Source organism: Leopardus geoffroyi, chromosome D4, assembly GCF_018350155.1.
Source record: "Leopardus geoffroyi isolate Oge1 chromosome D4, O.geoffroyi_Oge1_pat1.0, whole genome shotgun sequence".
Taxonomy (NCBI): domain Eukaryota; kingdom Metazoa; phylum Chordata; class Mammalia; order Carnivora; family Felidae; genus Leopardus; species Leopardus geoffroyi.
Genome location: NC_059342.1, coordinates 9,336,804 through 9,357,500, shown reverse-complemented (window position 1 = coordinate 9,357,500; position 20,697 = coordinate 9,336,804). Strand labels below are relative to the sequence as shown.

At 47.7% G+C, this 20,697-nt stretch overlaps 1 protein-coding gene across 12 annotated transcripts in view; it reads left to right on the top strand.

Moving 5' to 3' along the window:
* The first annotated feature begins 1,377 nt into the window (after nucleotides 1-1,377).
* Nucleotides 1,378-20,697, top strand: part of SMARCA2 (SWI/SNF related, matrix associated, actin dependent regulator of chromatin, subfamily a, member 2) — a 180,984-nt gene continuing 161,664 nt past the window's right edge. For 2 of the 12 annotated variants that reach the window (XM_045468714.1, XM_045468707.1), the window contains exons 1-3: nucleotides 1,379-1,509; nucleotides 15,962-16,222; nucleotides 19,733-19,862. In XM_045468714.1, the coding sequence (XP_045324670.1) occupies nucleotides 15,998-16,222; nucleotides 19,733-19,862 (355 nt within the window). In that variant the 5' untranslated portion in view covers nucleotides 1,379-1,509; nucleotides 15,962-15,997. Of the gene's footprint in view, nucleotides 1,510-2,192; nucleotides 2,349-2,904; nucleotides 3,341-3,547; nucleotides 3,627-3,647; nucleotides 3,915-5,192; nucleotides 5,418-12,592; nucleotides 12,709-15,961; nucleotides 16,223-19,732; nucleotides 19,863-20,697 lie in introns of those variants that run through there. The other 10 variants (XM_045468715.1, XM_045468710.1, XM_045468717.1 and 7 more) reach the window with 8 other exon arrangements.

Genomic DNA, 20,697 nt, shown 5'->3' with positions numbered 1-20,697 from the left:
AGGGGGAAAATCCTCAACCAAATAGTCACGGTGCACTTTGAATGACTAATTGAAGCCATTACATTACAAAATAAGGGATACATCCTGCTTTTCATAACACTACCATATAGGAACAGTTTTAAGAGTCAAGTACTTCCATTAATCTGAGTCTAAAATAATAGGCCCCTGATTTAAAATCTCCTAACATTCTTTCACACTTCATAAAACTAAAAATAAAATTGTCTCAGCAAACACTGACCTATTCGTCCAGCCAAAGAACTATATTTCAAGGAGAATTGGAACAAGAGGTCTCAAAACTGCCAAGTGCCAGCAGCTTGGTGTTGGTAGCCTTAATTGGTGTTAAATGTGGGGTGGGAGAGAAGACACTATGGGCTATAGAGAACAAGAGATTTATTCCCCTTCTTAAATCAAAAGCAGATTCCATGCTTCAAATGTCCCTTAACCCGCTCGCTCCGCCCCCACGGGGTTGTTTTTTCCATATTTTTGTATATATTTTACAGGAAGATGACAGGTGAGGGAAGCTTAAAGTGCCCTATCTGGTCCACAAAGTAAACAGAGGGGTTAGGGTGGGATTATTTATTTACAAGGCGTTCAGTCTCTCAGCTGTTTTCCCCTCATTGGCATTTGGAAGCTTGCCGTCCTTTAGAAAAGAGACAGATTTGGCAGGAATGTTCTTTGTGCCCGCCTCCCTTTTTACCGGGGAGAAAGGGGGCAGATTTATAATTACAACCTGGAGCGGGGTGTCGGGCGGGGGGGGGGGGGAGAAAAAGTTTCAACCGGCACGACAATGCCTGTTTTTGCTTTCATGGTCAGCACCGTGCCACACACAGCTTTGGTACCACTCGGAGCCCTCCCCCCGGTCCCCTCCCTCTCCCTCTGCAGGCTCGCTCCGGCAGGCGGAGGCACAGTTAAATTCCAGCACCTTCTCCACATACCCCCAAACTACTACGCGCTATTACTACGGATGCCCTCCCTCTCGCTCGGGTTCCTCTGCTTCCCCAGCCTCCCCGGGGCGCCCCGCAGCGCCCCTGCAGGAGGACGGCGGGGAGAGGGATAACGGGCGCCCAACTCCACCCGGGCTTGGGGCTCTCTGCGTCCTGCGCAGTTTCTCTGCTCCAGGCACAAGCACGGCCCGAGAGCCGGCGCCTTGCAGACACACACGGATCCACGCATACAGTAGAGCCGTCTCGATCCACATTCTTGCACACCGCCCCCTCCTTCCCCCGAGCTCCCGGAGTCGCTGAGCGGGGCGAGTGACAGGCGCGTCCCGCCAACCCGCGTCCGGGCGGGCAGGGAGGAGCGGCGCGCGGGGCCAACTGCGGCGCGTCTTCCGGCGCCCGTGGAGGCGGCGAGGGTGGGACGCGGGGCGGAGCCCGAGTTTAGGAAGAGGAGGGGATGGCTGTCATCAATGAAGTCATATTCATAATCTAGTCCTCTCTCCCTCTGTTTCTGTACTCTGGGTGACTCAGAGAGGGAAGAGATTCAGCCAGCACACTCCTCGCGAGCAAGGTAAATATAACTTACAACTCCTTTCTCCTCTTTCCCCTCCCTCCGGCCTCCTGGCTGCAGCCGCCGCACAAACCCCTCCGGCACCGCGCCGCCTTCGCCGGGGATTATTCATTATTATCCTAATTATTATTTATTGTGCATGCACGGAGACCAAAACAAACAGGCGGGCCAACCGCCACAACAACAACAAAAAAAGCCCGCCTCCTCCCCGCGGGCCTCAGGTGGAATGCTCTAACGACAGCTCCCGGGCGGCGGTGGAAGAAACGGGAAAGTTTCAACCGAACCTTGCTGTTCTAATAATAACAGTAATAATTACTACTTCAAGGAGGCGAGGGAGGGGGGGAAATCCCAACAAACCACAGCCTTGACCCTAGGTAGGCAGTCAGCGACGCGCTGCCAACTCAAGGTTGCAACACACACACACACACACACACACACACACACACACACACTATCGACAAGGTTGCAATCCCCCCATCCACTTAAAGCTGGGGGAGGGGGCACGGAGGAGGGGGGAAAGGCTGGAGGACCCGGGAGGAGGATGGAAAGGCGACAGTTCACCCCGAGGAATCCTCCCCGGAAGAGTTGGAAGGGGAGCGAGAGAGGAGGGCGAGGTGCCCGGGCTGGCGGCGGGGCGCCAACGAACGCTGCTGCCACCCGCTTCCCGGGGACTTGTTTAAAGGGCTCCGGTTGCCGAGACGCGAGAGGATCTCGGCGGGAGAAGCCGGAGCTGGCGCGCCGAAGAGGCGGCCGCCACGCCGCGGGGCCGGTGCGTGCCGGATCGGAGGTGTCACCTCCAGTTTGCGGGTTCCCTCGGGCGGGGATGAAGACGCTGACCGGTAGGCAGGCCTTTAGGCAAAGCGGCTATCGGGGGGCTGCGCCCGGGGCTCTGCGGAGACGTCCCTGCCCCTGGTACCTGGCGGCCGCGCGGGCTCGGGTGTTGGAAGTTCGGGGTGTCCTGCCCGGGCCGCACTGCTGGTACTGAGGGAGGAGGCCCCAAAGAAGGAGGTCGGAGGTGCCCGCCGGGCTCAGTTACCCTGCCCTCCCCCTCCCGGGGTTTGTTTTCTTTTGCTTGGCGTCCTCCCCTAGCTTGAACCGCGGGAACCTCGGGCGTGGGTCGCCCGCGATCGTCCGGGTGCTAGGGGCGCGCTGGGGCCCGGCAGAACCACCGTCGCTGCGGGCCGGGAGGCCATGATCCGGATAATCCTCTCTGCCTGACTGTCACAAACAGGACCCGCGCGCACCAGGGCAGCAGTGGTGGCGTTCGCCGGAGAAGGGGAAGGGCTGCGGGGGGGCGGAGGAGGAGGGAGGGGGTGGCGAGGGCGGGAGGCGGGGAGACCGGGTGGGAGCCTCCTCCCAACGATGACACGCACCCCTTCCTTCTCGCTCCCTGCTTTCGAGTTTGCTTTATTCCCATCCCAACCTGGTTTACCCCTTCCTCTGTTCTCCCCCTCCATCCGGCCGTTTTCCCTCCTCCCGTTTGCGTTGCAAAACAGGGCCATGCCATCTGCAAAGGTGTCGCGATGCACTTCCCCAAATAACCGGTCCGGCGTGCCAGCCCCTAGGCGCCCTACGGCTTCGGGCACACACCGAGCCTGGTGCTCCGGGTGCCCCGCACCAGGCCTCGCCGCCTGGGCGCAGTTGCACCGCGCGGGGCGGGGCGCAGCAGTGCGGGCTCCAGGGGACACCCGCGCCCCGGTCCCGGCACTCGGCCGGTTTCCGGTACACGCGGGGAAATCGCCTCCTGCCAGTGTCTTCGCGCTCGCCCCTGCCTCCGCCGCCTGGATTGCATTATTATTTTTATCCGGGTTGCAGCTTGCGGCGGATCCTGGTGAGCGCGGGGCAGGCCGGACTGCTGGGGGTGGGGGGGGGGGTGGGGGTGGAGGGAAGTTGGACACGGATCAGGCAGGAAAAAAAAAAAAAAGTTTGGCAGGGCGGCTAAGTAGGGAGAGGGGTGGGAGGGGGCGGCGAGCTCCCGCAGCTCGCGTCTCCGCGCCTTCGGGGCCGGCGCGAGTGTGTCTGCGCGTGAGTGTGAGTGTGTGTTGTGCGCGCCGGGGCCAGTGCGTCGCGAGCAGAGGCGCCGGCAGCCGCCGGGAGCCCGGGGAGGACCAGGCGAGGTTTGGTGGCGGAGGCTGGTGGGGGTGGCGTGTGCGTGTGGCTGCGAGTGTGAGTGTGAGTGTGCGCGCGCGAGCGGCGGAGAATCAGGAAGTCACAGCAGCGAAGCGCACACAGACATGTTTGATCGCCGTGACATGACGCGCGCGAGGGAGGAAGCGGCGGCGGCGGCGGGGGCCGGGCCGCGGGCTCGGGCGCGGGCCTAGGGCTCCGGCGGGGAGACCCGCTCCGCCCGCGCCGCCGCCGCAGGCTCGGCGAGCCCCGCTCCTCTTTTTGTTCGCGTCCCCCAGGTAAGGAGCCTGCGCCGGCGCCGCCCGCTGAGTGCCGAGCTTTCCAGCTCTTTCCCAGCCGGCCCCCTCTGGTCTCCCGGCTTGCCTTTCCTGCAAAGTCAGGCAGGCGGAGGGGGGTGGGGGGGGGGGCGGGAAGCGGGCTCCTCGCCCTCCGATCGATCGCGTGGAAAACTTTCCAGCGGGAAGCACCGTAAGGGGCAAGGAGAAGAAGGCCTTGCTGGGTGCTGTCGCTTGTCAGTTCTTTCTCCTCCGGGTCCGGGGAGTGGAGTCGCTGCGCCCTGGGGCTGTTGCACATTCAAACTTTGGGCCTAAACGTGCCTCCCAACTCTCGCAGGATTTACTCCAGCAATAAAATAAATATTCAAAGTCGTCCATTTGGTCCTGCCAGGCGTTTGGATTTCATAAGAGAAGGACACGGGCTTGGAAGTCGAGGAAAGTGGGGGTGTTGTGCAGAATCCATTCCTTCTTTAATGTCTGCGCCGGGTGTTATGTAATTTTGGTAGCACATGGGTGCAAAAGCCCACATTGGGCTTCTCCCCTCCTTTGTTTATATAACTTTTGGGAGAGTTTTGCAAGGTTTCGCCTTTTTTCCTTCCTCCCTAATCTGATGGACGTTGGTGCTTTGGAAACAACAAAGCCACCGGGGTTAATACCTTTATGGAGAGGTGTCATCATTGTGCTCCGGTCATTAGGTAGACTGTATTCCTAAGTATGTGTAATGTTAGAGCATAAGGAAGGCATTAAGGGTACACGTTTGTCTACTGCATGGAGTGGTTATTTTTAACGTCTGTGCGTCATGAGCAGCAGAGTTAAATTTTAAACTTGCATTTCAAAGGACTTTTTTATTTACACCTGGTTGTTTCATGCTTGTGGGAGCAGAATGCCTGTATGAACAGAAAGATTGTTGCTGGCTTGTTGGGTAGAAGAAAATTTCTGTCTAACCACCTAAGACTCAGAAGGCCCTGAGAGCTGTACTAAAATCAAAGCCATGCCCAATATCATGTGTGTGTATCTGCACTTCTATATGCACATTCAAATATTTCAGTAATATTTTCCATCGGTAATTTGGGGGGGCCACTGCCCCAGGCTTGTTTGCCAACACTAGACTTGGTAAGCTTCCAGCCTACTTTTAGCACACTGGTTAAGTGTTAAGAGGTGTGGCAGGTTTGAATCCAAGTTGGGTCATTGTTATGCAAATCCAGACACACTTTCTCTTTTAGGGATCTAATTGCGCTTTTATTCTCCTGGACTTTTTTTTTTTTTTTTTTTTTTTTTAAGCTCCCTGACAACTCAAATGTCTGCGACTGGAGAAGAGGGGATTTGGAGATACCTATTAGGTACCAAAGATATTTATTGCCGTGGACAGAGAAACAAACCCCAAACCTGGACACCGCGGTCCATTTCCCTTGTTGGAGGCATTAAAAAGAGATGCCTTATGGGTAAAGAACATTGTGAAATAAATTAGGAGTTTGGATTATCGGAACCCTTGAAGAATTGTCAGAGGTGAGGGAGTTCTTCCTTCAATGCAGGCTTTCTCTTATGAGTGACATCAGTTACATCCCAGCACCGCGACTAGCTGCACTGTGGCGTCTCAGAAAATATTCACCGCAAGAGTGTGTTCAAAGCAGCTTTAGATCTTTTCTTTTGTTCGGTTTTAAAGTGGGTTTTGAGCATTTCTCGTCAAGTTTCTTGAAAAGTGCTTTGACCAACACCTGAGGCTTGGAATTGACAAAAAAAAAAAAAAAAAAAAAGTGTCCCTGCTTGTATTATACCCTTAATGCTTGAATTCTGTTTCAAATATTTCTGGCAGCATAACTGGAAAGTAACAGTTTGGCAAATAATTATTTTACAACTTTTTTTCTTTGATTCAGATAAGTCATTTACAGGCCAGTATAAAAGCACATTCCATTCTTTCCAGGAGACAATTGTGATGCCCCTCATATTACTGTAGTATTTTCGACATTTCATTTTAAAGGCTTATTATGTATTGGAGCAAGACCATAAAAGAGAAAACTTTCATAAATTATAAAAGTGGTAGTGTCCTCCAGTGTTTTCATGGCCCTTTTTCCCCCCCTTTAGAAGTCTTCCTTTGTAAACAAGGCCTTTGTTTGTCAAACTCCCCTAGGTCAGCAGCTTTTTGATACCCCAGAGAAATAATAAATCACGATTTGTGACATCTTGACATGCTGCCATGAGAACAACTGAATTATCACAAATACAGTGCTAGGCGGTGTTTGCCCTCACCTCGCGTTATGGGGGGAGTGTTCGTAGGACCTGATTTCAACCAGCGTGAGTTCTGAGTTTCACTGCTTGTGGTCAAGATGATTTTAAGGGAAGCCATGGACGGTTTGTTGCTTAACATGAGTGGACTTGGAAAACTCCCTGTATATGAGTCACATTTCTCTTCTGTGGCATTTCTGGTGAACAGATGAGAAAATTTCCCTAATGGGAAAGCCATATTTGGGAGCGACTTCTGATTTCCTCTTGTCACTTTTTTTTTTTTTTTTATGTGAAAGAATTATCTTTTGGATCACTCCTTGTCCTTAACTGTGTTAGGTAGATTGTGTCAGACCAACAGAGGAGGCTGAATTTTCTGTCGTCTTTGGAAGGGTTTGTATTATGGAACTTTAGTCTCTAGCCAGTTATAAAAGTCCTGGGTCATTCTGTAAGGAGCTGGGAACAGAAAATACAGATGGTGGTGAAGTTATTTGGTAGAGTATTTAGGAAGGCCTGAGATGTTTCTTTTTTGCTACATAGAAAGCCATGACTTTATGTTTACCAGGGAATATAGAAGTCTAAACCTCAGTTCTGCCAGAGTCATGAAAGATAGCGTATTTATTTTGACGTATTTATCAGCCAAGTTAAAGGGGATCTTGCAACCTGGGTTTGGAAAACTTTACAATCTTATTGTTTATGATGACTTTATTTTCTCTCATGTTAATAGAGTACTTTTCCTTGAAAGCATTCAGGTACATTAGAGATTTTAAAGATACAGTCAAATTTGGGGCGCCTGGGTGGCTCAGTCAGTTGAGCATCCAACTTCGGCTCAGGTCATGATCTCACAGTCTGTGAGCTCGAGCCCTGCGTCGGGCTCTGTGCTGACAGCTTGGAGCCTGGAGCCTACTTTAGATTCTGTGTCTCCCCCTCTCTCTTTGCCCTCCCCTGCTTGTGCTCTCTCTCTCTCTCTCTCTCTCTCTCTCAAAAATAAACATTAAAAAAATTAAGAAAAGATACAGTCAAATGTAAGTTTTAAAGATGCAAGTTTTAAAGATACAGTCAAAGATGCTTGAATAATTATACCTTAGCAAAACATATAATAGAGCTGATGAAATTCAGCAGCTATGTAGCTGGGTCTTTAGGGTGTTGAATATAAACATCATTTAATCTTAATTATGAGCGAATAACTCATTAATTCTCTCATTTGGAATGATGGTGTAGATACGGAATATGGGATTTTTGACTCAGATACTGACGTAAGTGGTGCCCTTCTGGACTTCTGGATTTATAATATGTGATTCTTTAATTGAAGCTAACTATGAATTGTGATGATATCTTCATATGCAAGACTTTCAGAACATTCAGACAGTTATAATCAGGCCATATGCCTGTATGATGTAAAACCTTTAAAAATCACAATATTCTGTTGTATTTTTAGGTGTGGAAGCATCAACTTAAGCTTTGGTCTCATACCAAGACATCATCCACCGCTTTGCAAGCACTGATGCATTAGAAACTTTTTGGAAACCGAACTAATTTCAATTCGGGCTGACCCTTTTGTGAAGTGTTGAGTGGCGTCCACAGAATAGAAACAAATTTGAAGTTTCAAAACCATTAAATATAATTATAACTCCGCCCCTCCTCCCCTTTTTAAAAAAACGGAATTCCGAATTGGGAAATTTAAGTCACTTAAAAATAGACAAAATGTCTCTGAGCAAAAAGATCGAGATATATTGTTTTGTAGGTTAACAGCAGTCCAAGGAGATTCCCTTATCATTTTGTGTTTGGATTGTGTTTTTCTTGTTTAGGATGACTGTATATTTCTTCACCTCCTTCATGTTGTATATTCCAGTTGTTAGCATCCCACTGGGACATAAGTCATTGAACTTGGAAATTCAGTGTACATGACCAACGTCCGCCCCCATCTTCCCCCAGTGCCTTTGAAGTGGGCGCGTGTTTAGCTTTGCAGTATCTGCAACTCTTCTGTACTTTGCTGCCACACTGTATTTATACATGTGCTCAAATGCTATTAAGCAAAGCCCATAATTCCGTAAAAAGTAAACAACGTACAGTTGAGAATTTGTGTTTTAAAGAATGTACCTGAACATGACAAGCTATTGAATAACATCAGGTCAACCGCGCAGACCCCATGACGCAGGGAGAGGTCAGCGTGAGCTGTGATGGGTCTAGGGGATAGATAAGGTCTTTGAGATGGGGTAGCCTTATGACCAGAGGAGGGTAGGGGTGGAGGAGGTGGGCTGCTGATCATCAGAGGAAAATCCAGAGCTCACAGGGACCGGTCTGAAGACTCCATGAGAAGACATTTGACATGAGAAGAGACCGTTTGTCAGAGAAAGAGGTTCCAGCCAGAGAGGATTTGCAGAAGGGATGGTGAATTATCCATAGGGATAAATCCATAGGGCTAAGATTATCCAGTATGCGTTGGAGGCTTGTCTCAGAAGTTTTGAGCAGGGAATTCATGATCGAAAATATTGCAGATTCACATGTGGATTCAAGTCCAGGATGGGAATTGAAGCCATTAAAAGGATCCTCGTGATAATGCACATTTTTACACCCCAGCTCACAAGGTATCACATCTTTTACTTGATTTATATCAAAATTGTGGTTGTAGCCAGCGACTCTTTTGCCTATTTTTTTGTAGATGAAGAACCTGAAACTTGAACAGCTCAAATGAGCTATGTGGCAAATTTTTTTTTTTTAATGGCATGTTAGAGTGTAAACAGCCATTGTCCATTTTAATTGCAGTGAACTTGAAGGGCTCCTTCTTGAACTTTTGTTGCTACTGAGAAAGTCAGGGCATATTAAAACCCATCTGTCACATACCTGGGGTCTGTTCAGCGAATAAGAGTCGAGTTTTACTGCGAAGTCCAAGTGTGCCATCTCAGCAAGCAGAGTTTGTAAAATATCTATTTCCGACTCTTAGGTGTTTAATGTACTAATAAAGTTATCTTAGCAGACAGAGCAGGAAGTGGCTATCATTGATTCCTAGCAGCATCCCAACCAAGGTTGCCTCGCAAACGGGCCTAAGAGAACCTAGGAAGGATGGTTTGCACCTGTAAGGTATACACAAGCTATTACATTTCACGGTGGCCTGCTGTGAAACTAGTTTTTGTCGGTTTGGTTTTGACTGATTGCCTAGCGCTTCAGGTTCAACTGAGTGTTAGAAACGACAGTAATTCACGATAACCTTTATGCCTACCAATGGACTTGGGTCCTGGCTTAGAAGGATGTTCTGCTGAAGTGCTTTTGTTGTTGAGGGACTTCTTCTGGGTACTTTGGGTTTTCTCGGAAGCAGGCACCCTCCTTTAAAGACTTTGTCCTTTGTGGAAATGTTGGCTGTCCTCACGGAGGAGGTCTTGGGATTGTATCCCAGGTAGGCTCTCGGAAGAAGGCGACTCAGCAGGATGTGCAGGGTGATAATGTTAAGAGCCAGGTTCCTGTTGATTGTGGCTCCGAGGATGGTGGGGCAGTAATTAGCCGCTACAGTGTTCGTGTGATCTTCTGTCCCTCTCTCGCACAGAGCTGCCATAGAGACTTTTCCAGGTCTGACTCTGGGCAAGGATGGTCCCAAAGCAGGTTATTTGAAGGGAGGGCAGCAGCTAACATCCTAACCTGTTTCCTTGACCAAAGGACGGAATGGTTCACAGAAGCCTGACAAACAGAGCAGTTTTTTTTAATCCAACCACGTTTTATTTAATTTTGTTTTTTTAACTTTTTAAAAGTTCATTTATTTATTTTGAGAGGGAGAGAGAGAGAGAGAGAGGAAGAGAGAGAGAGAGAGAGCCTCAAGCAGGCTCTGCACTATCAGCACAGAGCCCAACTCAGGGCTGGAACTCACAAACCATGAGATCATGACCTGAGCCGAAATCAAGAGTCGGATGCTTAACCGACTGAGCCACCCAGGCGCCCCAAATCCAACCACTTTTTCGAACATATTCAACTTTGAATGGGAAACTGACAGGAAGCCCTGGGAGAAAAATGTTTTCCACGTTCTTCTAGAGTTTTGGGTCCAGTACGAGTCATGTTTTTTTTGTTTTTTGTTTTTTGTTTTTTTTTAACGTTTATTTATTTTTGGGACAGAGAGAGACAGAGCATGAACAGGGGAGGGGCAGAGAGAGAGGGAGACACAGAATCGGAAGCAGGCTCCAGGCTCTGAGCCATCAGCCCAGAGCCTGACGCAGGGCTCGAACTCACGGACCGCGAGATCGTGACCCACCTGAAGTCGGACGCTTAACCGACTGAGCCACCCAGGCGCCCCAAGTACGAGTCATGTTTAACTTCAAGCCCAGCACGGTTTTCATCGTGGTGCAAATCATGCTGCACACTGTTTAAAGTTGCCTGTCCCAGACCCAGAAGCAGGAGGGCTTTGGTAATGTTTCACTGTCTATCCAGGCAACCTTGGTCTCTGAAAAAGAAACTTCTGGTAGATTTATTTCCTTTATCTTCCCTGCTGTTCTCCCCCTGCCCCGCGCCCCCACCCCCCCCGCCCCCCCCTCCCCGTTAAGAATGGCAGCGCTCTGTGCTCCAGTTGGAGAAATGTTGTTACTTCTTGTAGGGGAATTATCAATCCCTTCGTGGAGAAAGCTACACAGAAAACGAGAAGCCCTTCAGGTCAGGAGATGTTCTGAATCAGCAAACAGACATAAAAAGAACTCTTATCTTAACTATCTCCTGAGCCTTGTAATTCTCCCGTTAACAGCCAGAAAACTTTAAAAAGACCAGAGCTGCTCTCGGGGATGCGAACTGGGCCCGAGTTTTATTTCTAATATTCTACCTTTGACCCGTACCCCAGCCTTTCTGTCAGCCCAGCCGTGAGAAAGTTGTGCTGCTGGATTTGAAAACGGTTCCTTATCGCATTTGGTAAAGAGTTATGTAAGGGGTGCTGTCTAGTCGATGTGGTTTTTTGCCCCCAAACCCTTTCGTGACTAGAAAACAAAAGTAGGAAACGTTCATTCGTTCATTGGTTTGTTCCTCATTCATTCATTCATTCATTCATACTTCTTTTTTTTTTTTTTTTTTTTTTTTCAAGGCCTAGCTGAAATGTCACCTTCTCCCGGAAGCCTCCCCTGATCCCCTCTTCCTTCCTCCCTCCACCCTGCAGGCCGGCCCTCCTGTCCTGTGACTGCTCTGGACAGCCTTGGCTATACCCCTTCTTGTTTTGCAGGAGCTCCCCTTTGTTTTTGTTTTTGTTTTTTTTTTCCCCCTCTCACTGCTCTTTAAGGAGAAGTCTTGTTTCCCTATCAGACTTGTAGAGTCTTGGGGTCAGCCCTTGGGCCTTTTCCTACATCTTACCTGCCTCATGCCCTTTGGAGATTGAGGACAGGAGGCCCTCTGGCTGTTTGATTGGACGTCACCAGCCTCCTTAGTTCATGACTCCACCTCCTATGATCCCTGCGGCTTCTCCTGTCTCTCCCTTCCTAGATTGATGGATCATCACAGCCAAATCCTGAGCCCTGCCTGCAAAATATCCCTCCCCTTCCACGCCCTTCTCTTTGCCTGCCTGCACATTGCTGCATTGCGCCGGGGGGCCCCAGTGGAAGCCCTCCACCCTGCTGGATGGCCTTGCCTGATGGGTCCCGTGGCTCAGTCCCGGATTGGGGCTAGAGATAGAAAGCTCTCCTTACAGACGTGACTTCTTTGGGCAGGCCGCGTGGTCCCTTCCTGACTTCCCGCCCTCATCTTTTCCTTGGGGATGTGACAAAAATGTATCCTCAATTGAAGTCGCTAACGTTACTGCAAAGCCCTTGCAGGTGCCTTTAAATATGACCCCAAGGGGGGGCGGTCATTGGTATCCTGGTTGATTGCAGTACGACAGTAAGGTACATATTTTGTCGTGGTTGTCACAGTTAGGCTGGCAACGCTTAGAGTTCCTTGCAGTTGAATTCCCATTTAATCTGCTCATGGCTGTGTTGGGACTTTTAGCTCAGGGGAGAGGGAGGAGGTTGGGGCTGAGGGAAGGTGTCTGTGGTAACTGCAGCTTTGCGAAGCTCTGAAGACTTTTATTTTAAAAACACACACTCCCCCGTTGTAAAGGCAGGGTCAGGACACAGAAAAGACGGGGTGTGATGTCTTGGCCAAGAACACAGCGGCCGGCCCTCTGGGGAGTGCATTATATGGAGGACAGGGGACTCCTCCCTCCTCCGCAGTGCGTGCACATGTGCATGGGGGCTGCCCCTGTGCCTTACCCTGTCCCCGCACCCCAGACACGTTTCCTTCATTGTATCAGCCACATAACTGTGGAACAGGCTGTGCTTTTCTGTGACAGTGTCCACCTCTCCCCTCTCTACCCCCCCCCAACACAAAATAACAGCAGAGTCTGAGCAGAGACCTGTCACTCCAACCTGTCAAGGTGAGCTGAGTTGTCCCTTCCCCCCTCCCCCCTCCCCCCCCAAACCCGGCTGGGCCCACCCCCATCCCTGCCTGTGGGCATCCTGTCATCAGTGCTTTGAAGCGGGAAGAAAGGGGGCCCATTCCGAGGGATACCCGTGGCAGCGTTGGTGAAGGAGACGCTGAGTTGGCCACCACTGGACTTCAAACCTTAACCACAGTGACTTTGGTAATAACCCGGGCCTCTTCCTGAGAGCTGAATGGCTTTGTAGTTTACACCCCGCGAGTTGCTTTGCGCTGTGGGAAAGTCTGGTTAGGTCCTCTCGAGGTGTGCCATAAAGGTGCCAGCAGAAACGAGGAGGGAGGGACAAGGGGCCAGGGCTATGGCCTCCTCTTGGAGAGTCACTCCTCTGCAGTATTATATCTGCGTGCTGGTGGCCAGGCAGGAGTCCTGGGACAGCCCAGGTCCGGCCCTTGGAGGGACCCTCATGAAGGCCACTGCACACAGGATTGCAGAAATCTTTGAGGTGCTTTGAGTCCTGCATGGGCAGGTTGCGGGGAGCCTGGAGATCCTCCTTTCTCAAGCTCAGAGGAACCAGAAAGACTGCGGAGGAAAAGCACTCTGCCCAGGGCCCCGCAGTTGGTGACGGTCCTGGAACGGGAAGACGAGCATCTGCCTCTCTGGATCTTTGGACACCCGGTGCCTTCGGAACAGCCAGAGTATCCCATCTAGGTTGTGTGATTGTGCAGATTCCTGCCCTCCCTTAGCAGGGGACAAGGGCCCTCATCTCTTAAACTCCGCAGTGGCTCCCAGCTATTTTCTTTCGTTGACCTGTGCTGTCTCACGGACAACATGCATCAGGCCCCTGCCTCGGAAGGTTCTCTTCTGATTAGAAAAGTTTCCCCCACGATATGTTCCCCTGTTAACATTCTACTTAAACACTCAGTACTTTTCCGTCCCCTTTTCTTATCTCTTTTCCCCTTTAAGAAGCTTTTAGTAGTTTCCTTTAACAAAAAATGAGGAGCATTTTTATGGGGCAGTATACAAGTATAATCCCAGCATTCCGCCACATTCCCAGATGAAAACCACCACATATGCACAGAGCAGTATTTCGGGAGAACATAGATCAAAACATGAAACATGGAAAGTGGGACTCCTGGCTGAGCATTTGTATCTTCATTGTTCAGACTTGGGGTAGGTTAAGGTAACAGCTATTGAAGCCCATTTCAAGGTAAACCATAACAGGAAGTAAGCAATTTCCTTTTATTCACTAAAAAATAAAGGGGTGTATTAGTTTGCTGATATACATGAAAGAACATTATAACTTGTAGTACCTCTGAATTGACGTCAGCTTCCTAAATTTAAAATGCTGACTGGACCAGTGTATATGTGAGGGAGTGGCATGCAAAAAAAAAAAAAAAAAAAAACCAAAACCAAAAAACAGTTACTTCCGCCTGCTTTGTTAATCACAAAGAATAAATAATAACATTTGGCTCTCTAGTGGATCCAAGGCTATAATTCACCCTTGAAGCTTCCCTGTTGTTTTAGAAACCACTTCAACTGGGTTCTGAGTCCCGTCTTGGATCAGCAAAACACTGTTACAATCACTCCCAGGTAGCCTCCCACTGCTCCCTGTTTTGGCCCTAATTCATTTATCAGAATGGCTTAAATTCTTGCCTACACTCCTTGGATCTCTTTGTGTGAACATAGCTCAGGCACAGATTACTCTCTAATTTTTATTTATAAAATAACTGACTCTGTTAATAGTTTGCTCCTGGCATTCCTGGGCTGTTTATTCACATCTTTTTTTTAAATTATTAATATTATAAAGTTTATTTATTCATTTTGAGAGAGAGAGAGAGAGAGAGGGCATGAGCAGGGGAAGGGAAGAGAGAGGGAGAGACAGAATCCCAAATAAGCTCTGAGCTTTTCAGCACAGAGCCCGAGGCGGGGCTCGAACCCACGAACTGGGAGATCATGACCTGAGCTGAAACCAAGCGTCAGATGCTCAACTGACCAAACCACCCAGGCACTACTACGTCTCTTTTTTATTGAGCACTTCCTACATGCGGGGACACAGGAGTGCAGAAGAGCAAGACCCTTGCATTCCAGTGATTCAGCAGGAGGTGAAAGCAAGCAGGGAGCTAATGGAACTAATGTGGCTTTTCGATGTGTTTCCCCTTTAACCTCGTTTCACTGCGTGGAAATACCCTGGCTGTGAGTGCCTGGGCCCCTATGGTTAATTCCACCCCTGCCGCTAAGCAGTGGGTAAGCGAATTCACTTAGGGTGTCTCATTCTGTGTTCTGGGAGGTTGTCTGAGAGCAGAAAAGTGTTTGCATGTACAGGTGCACGGGCCCCCGATAACGAAAGATCCAGTGTCACATTTCCTCTCACCAGTGGTCTTCATTGATGTCCATCGGAATCTGGGAAACAGCTTATTTGCTCGTTTTGGCTCCTTTCCAAGATGTGAGATGTACGCACACCGTGAGGCATTTCCCCAGGGAGGGGGGAGGATGCCAAGAAATCTTGGAGTGTGGGTGATGGACTGTTTGCCGAAATCAGAGCACCGGAATTTCCACACCTAGTCTGTGCTGGGCCCGATCCAGTAGTCATGGATGACTCTTCTCGGGAATCTGGGACCACAGAGGAGCTCAGGATGAATGCGTGGCCTCAAGTCTCCAAGTGGTCGGCAGTTACTTAGCTGGCAGGAGGAACTGCAGTTTAAACTGTTTCTTCTGATCACTTCTGGTACGGCGGAGGTGGTGGGGAAGATAAGGCTGCGTGAGGATTGGCTGCTTGCTTGGTGCCGGGCACGGAGCTGTTTTGGTACATGTGCCGACACTGCATTTCGGTCTCAGCCGGTGGTTGTTACATGTTGGGTATTTGGACCCATCTATCTATTTGACCCGGGCAACCCCCGCTTCTCCCTCGCCCCCCAACGGGCATTCCCTTTCGCTGTCAGTTTCTGAAATTGTACTTTTTTTCTCCTTTTAACTATCTGGAGTTCTCTGTGCAGTTTCGAATGCTCATTTACTTATGAAAACGTGTCTTGGTTATGAAAACTTTCTTAGGGGTTTTATATTTTACTGGCTTTGGGGGGTTAATGACTCGTCAGGTGCCCAAGCCAGTAAGTAATGAACAGCATCTGTTGACTTCGGTAATAAATTTCAAACTTGTTTAGAATTCTGCTTATGTGTTAAATTTGAGTTTCTCCAGTGAGTCTTTTTTGTATCTTAGATGATTTATATCTTTCTGGGGAATCATTTAGAGTGTTCTTTTTTTTCCTTTTAAACAAGTGGTCTTCATAAAGACTAGGGCAGATGGATATATATCACACTCACTCAAACATCTGGACGAGACAGGGCAGTTCTGTTTGATGTTTGTTACAGAAATGGCACCATCAAATACTAACAACTGTTTCATTCTGATCTCAACATCATGCTTAAGACATTCCTTTCTCTTTTCTTCTTTCCAACGCAGTATCACTCTACTGACTGGCAGAGACAGGAGAAGTAGATGTCCACGCCCACAGACCCTGGCGCGATGCCCCATCCAGGGCCCTCGCCAGGGCCCGGACCCTCTCCTGGACCAATTCTTGGACCTAGTCCAGGACCCGGACCATCCCCGGGTTCTGTCCACAGTATGATGGGGCCGAGTCCCGGACCTCCCAGTGTCTCACACCCTATGCCAACAATGGGGTCTGCTGACTTCCCGCAGGAAGGCATACATCAAATGCATAAGGTAAGAGTTCATTTTCTTGTTCACTCTTGTCTTCTGAGTCATGGATGGCTAATATCCCTGATAACCCCCCCTTCTCTCTCTCTTTTTTTTTCCCCCCTACTATTGTTAACAAGAGAATCAAGCTAGGACTCTGTTTTATCTTGTTTGTTATTAAAAACATACGTTCTGAGGCTCTTTTTATTGTTACAGATGTTGTACAGGAAGATCAGATCTTGGGTTTTCGCAAAAGACTAGATAGAATATGCAGTTCTGACAGTCTGTGATTTGTAGGTTGCAGGTACCTTGGCCTGGTGAGTAAGTGTATTAGTGAGCGAGTCTTGGTTCTTTTCCAACCGTAGATGTTAAATAACATATCATCCGCGAATGGATGTATTGAAATTGATCCTTCCCTAAAAATGTTGACATTTATTTAAAAAAAAAAAAAGATCCCACAGAGTGAAAAGAAAACAAGTCATTTCCTAAGGGATGGTTTTAAAAGACTGTATCGAAATAAAATAGTTTCTCGGGAATCCCTAAAATGCACTATGCTATCCCCATGTCAAGTGCTTTATTCTGATTTTGGAAGAGGGCTGGGAGTTTGCAGAGTGCAGGTCCGTATCTGTTCATTTCTGGACTAGGGTTATAATAATCTTCTGTTTATGAGGCTTGGATTGTTGCTGCAGGGATGATCATATCAGTACAACTTGGCATTAGGCCTTTGAGGGAGATGCAGAGAAGGGAGAGCAGCCTTTGGAGAAAGCCAGCAAGGGCCTGTGGGAGTTTGTTCTACTAGCCAGTGGAAATCAGTGAGTCCACAGCACGTGACCTCAGGGCTGTACCCGATGAGACACATAGAGGTTTTCCATCCCCTTTTTGGATGTCGTCATAGGTAGACGACAGGCACGGTGGGGCTGCCCCTTGGTATAAAGTAGGCAAGCCATGGAAGATGCTGGTTTAAAACAGAAAGATTCCAGCAAAATAAAGCAAGCCTTTCCTCTAACTGTGTAGGACTATACAGGCCCATTTTAAGGTAAAGCATCAGAGCCCAAATTTTATTTATTTATTTATGTATTTATGTATTTATTTATTTATTATTTTATTTCATTTCATTTTATTTTATTTTACAAATTTTGTTATGTGATGATTTTCAAATCAGGAAAGTAATACATACTTCTTTTGAAAAGTAAAACCATAGTGAGCTAAAGAAAGAAATGGTTAGGGGCGTGTGGGTGGCTCAGTCAGTTAAGCGTCCAACTTCGGCTCAGGTCAGGATCTCCCAGCCCACGAGTTCGAGCCCTGCATCAGGCTCTGTGCTGACAGTTCAGAGCCTGGAGCCTGCTTCGTATTCTGTGTCTCCCTCTCTCTCTGCCCCTCCCCTGCTCACACTCTGCCTGTCTCTCAAAAATGAATAAACATTAAACAACAGTTAAAAAAAAAAAAGAAAGAAATGGTTAATCCTGGCTTCACCCCAGGTAACAGCTTTGTGCTTACTTTCCCAGCCTTACTTTTCTCCTTGTTCAGTAAAAGTACTGTGTAAGCACTCATCTGCATATATAGGTCTGACTTTCTCTGTTTGTTTTTCCTTTTAACATAATCGAATAATCATAGCATCACTATTAATTACTCTGAAACTTCCTCTTTTCATTTAATGACATACCATGCCTATCCCTATAATATCCCCAGGTTCTCTCTCTGCTTTTTCATTTTTTGGGTTTTTTTTTTTAAACATGTTTTTAGCGTTTCAGGTATCTAAAGAAATAAAGCTGCTTGTTTTTCATATCGTCTTTAGGAGACATATTGAACATACAGACATACTGAAGTCATTACATTGTCTTGTGTCCCTATTAAATTAATTTGGGAGCTATTATAGGTCTGATCTGTCACTAATAGGCCTTAGTCCAACTGGGTGAAAGAATTCCAGGACGGTTTGAGGCTGTCTTGCCTCCCAAATGAAAGATAAAATGTGAAGGAAAGCTTTATCTAAGCTTTAGTATTATTTAAGCATTTAAGCATTTGAATGTATGACTGAGTGTTGGGTCCGTGGTAGGTTTTTGCACTGGATTGATTTTTATTGGTGATTATCTCTTCTGGTCCCTTCTGTTTTGTGACCTAGTGTTTTTGTCACGTTTTCCCGTACTGTCTTCCCTTCCACACCACCCCCCCCCCCCGCCCCATTGATACTCCTTTTTGTTTCATTTTCTTTTGCTTTGCTGAGAATTTTTTTTTTTTTTTTTGCCATCCTGCTTTTCCATAATCCCAGCCCCTCTGATGATGCCCTGCGTGGGGACCTGTTTAAGCGCCTAGAGTTCACACCTGCTGACCAGATGCCTTCCCTTTTTTAGAGTCCTTTTACAGGCAGGCAGCTTTGTTCCTTGTCTTTCTCCTCCTTCTCCTTCTGAGATTCAGCTTTTCGCTTTTCAACATCGCTGGAAATAAATAAACAAGTGGCCTAAATACATCTGCTTGTGTTGCCTTGATTTCTTCCCTATTATTACTATTTAACAGACTCAGAGACACTCTTTATCCCAAATTCTTCCCATTTTTCTTCTGAACATCCTCTTTATGGTAAATTTTTCCTCTTTTCAAGTGCGCGCTTTTGACTCTGCAGAAATTAACTTTCCTTTCTGTAAAACTGCAAACACTCATACTTTCTTACTTGAAGTCATTTGGTTTCTATAAACTCCTGGAAATCTTTCTTTCAGGCTGTTCTGAAAATTGCTCTTCCAGTGTGGGGAGGAATAGACTTTTCCTTTTTTTCAAACACATGCTCCGTTGCCCAATTCTGGATTGGATTAATGTCAGCTCAATGGCTCTTTATCATGTGCCTGTTACATACGAGGCCTCACGTCCTGTGAACAGTCCCTGCGTTCTTAACTTTTTTCCAAACTCTGCCTTGAAACGTTTTCAGGACCTCTTCTCTCCAGGGTATAGCTTCGTCCATTGGACCTTCCTTCCCTTGAAGTAGTCTGCTCCACTGTGGCTGTTCCTCTTTTCCCAACTGCATGGAACTTTCCAATTTCGACTTTTAAACTTTCCATAGTCTTCTTTCCTCTCTGATGGGGAAAAAAAAAAACTTACCAAAAAATAGACCATCACAGATGTTTCAAATAGTCTCCCTTCTGACTTTGCACTACAACTTCAATGTACAACAGGTTTCAGAACTTACTTAAAATGGTTTAGAAGAATAACTTCTATTTGTCTCCCTTGTGAGCAGGACTTTTTATCTATAGGCTTTCGACATTACCAAAAAAAAAAAAAAAAAAAATCCAGCTGTTTACAGCCTTAACTTTGACTTACAGATAGTTTTGTTAGCCCTGTTGATATAGTCGTATTTTTTTGTCTCCATCTATAAAATATATGTAAGACCTATAATAATACAGGTAGTCTAGGTATAAAAATAGATGATTGTCATGTGAGCCAGAGAAAATTGTGCCACAATTTTGAAGACTTTAAACATGAGGGATCTTCAAGGTCCGACTACATATTTTGTAGCTAAAGTGACATCTAACTGACGTCCTTGACATATTTCAGCCCATCGATGGTATGCACGACAAGGGGATTGTAGAAGATATCCATTGTGGATCCATGAAGGGCACCGGTATGCGGCCACCGCACCCAGGCATGGGTCCTCCCCAGAGTCCGATGGATCAACACAGCCAAGGTTTGTGTCTGCTCCACACCTGACATTGGCTCAGTTCCATAGCCTTTCATCTTTCTTATTGGTTATTTAATTAATTTTTTTAACATTTATTTATTTTTGAGAGAGAGAGAGAGCGAGCGAGTGAGAATGAGCAGGGGAGGGACAGAGAGAGACAGAGACACAGAATCTGAAGCAGGCTCCAGGCTCTGAGCTGTCAGCACAGAGCCTGACATGGGGCTCGAACCCACAAACTACGAGATCATGACCTGAGCTGAAGTCAGGTGCTCAACTGACCAAGCCACCCAGGCGCCCCTCTTATTGGTTATTTTAATTGTGGTTTCCAAAGAACGTGTCTAAGGGAGATCGAGTCCTGCAGGCTTCATTTCCCCCTTGCCCTGCCAACACAACTATGATTTATATGGACAGTTTTATTTCCAAAATACTAATAAATTCTACTAGCCACCCTGCGTCCAAGCAGTCTACAGAGTGCTTTGTGTACTTTATGCAGATTCTTTCTCGTGATCTTGTAAGGTAAATTAGGGCACCCCAGTGTTACAGACGGGAAGTTAAAGCTCCGAGAATTTACCGTGTTTTCCTAAGTTTACACATCCAGTAAGTGACGGGGCCAGAAGGAGAATCCAGGTCTGCCTCCAAATGACAGCATAGATGTGAAGGTAAGATGAGCCACCGTGTCCCTTGGATTGCATGCTCTTACGTTGTCTGTAAGGTGGCTTTTTTCTGGCAGCGGAATTACCTGTCGTTGCTGATGGGTGGCTGCATTAGTCTCTTAAGGCCGCCATAACAAATTCCCACCAACCGGTGGTGGGGTGGGGGTGGGGGGCGGCTCAGAACAATA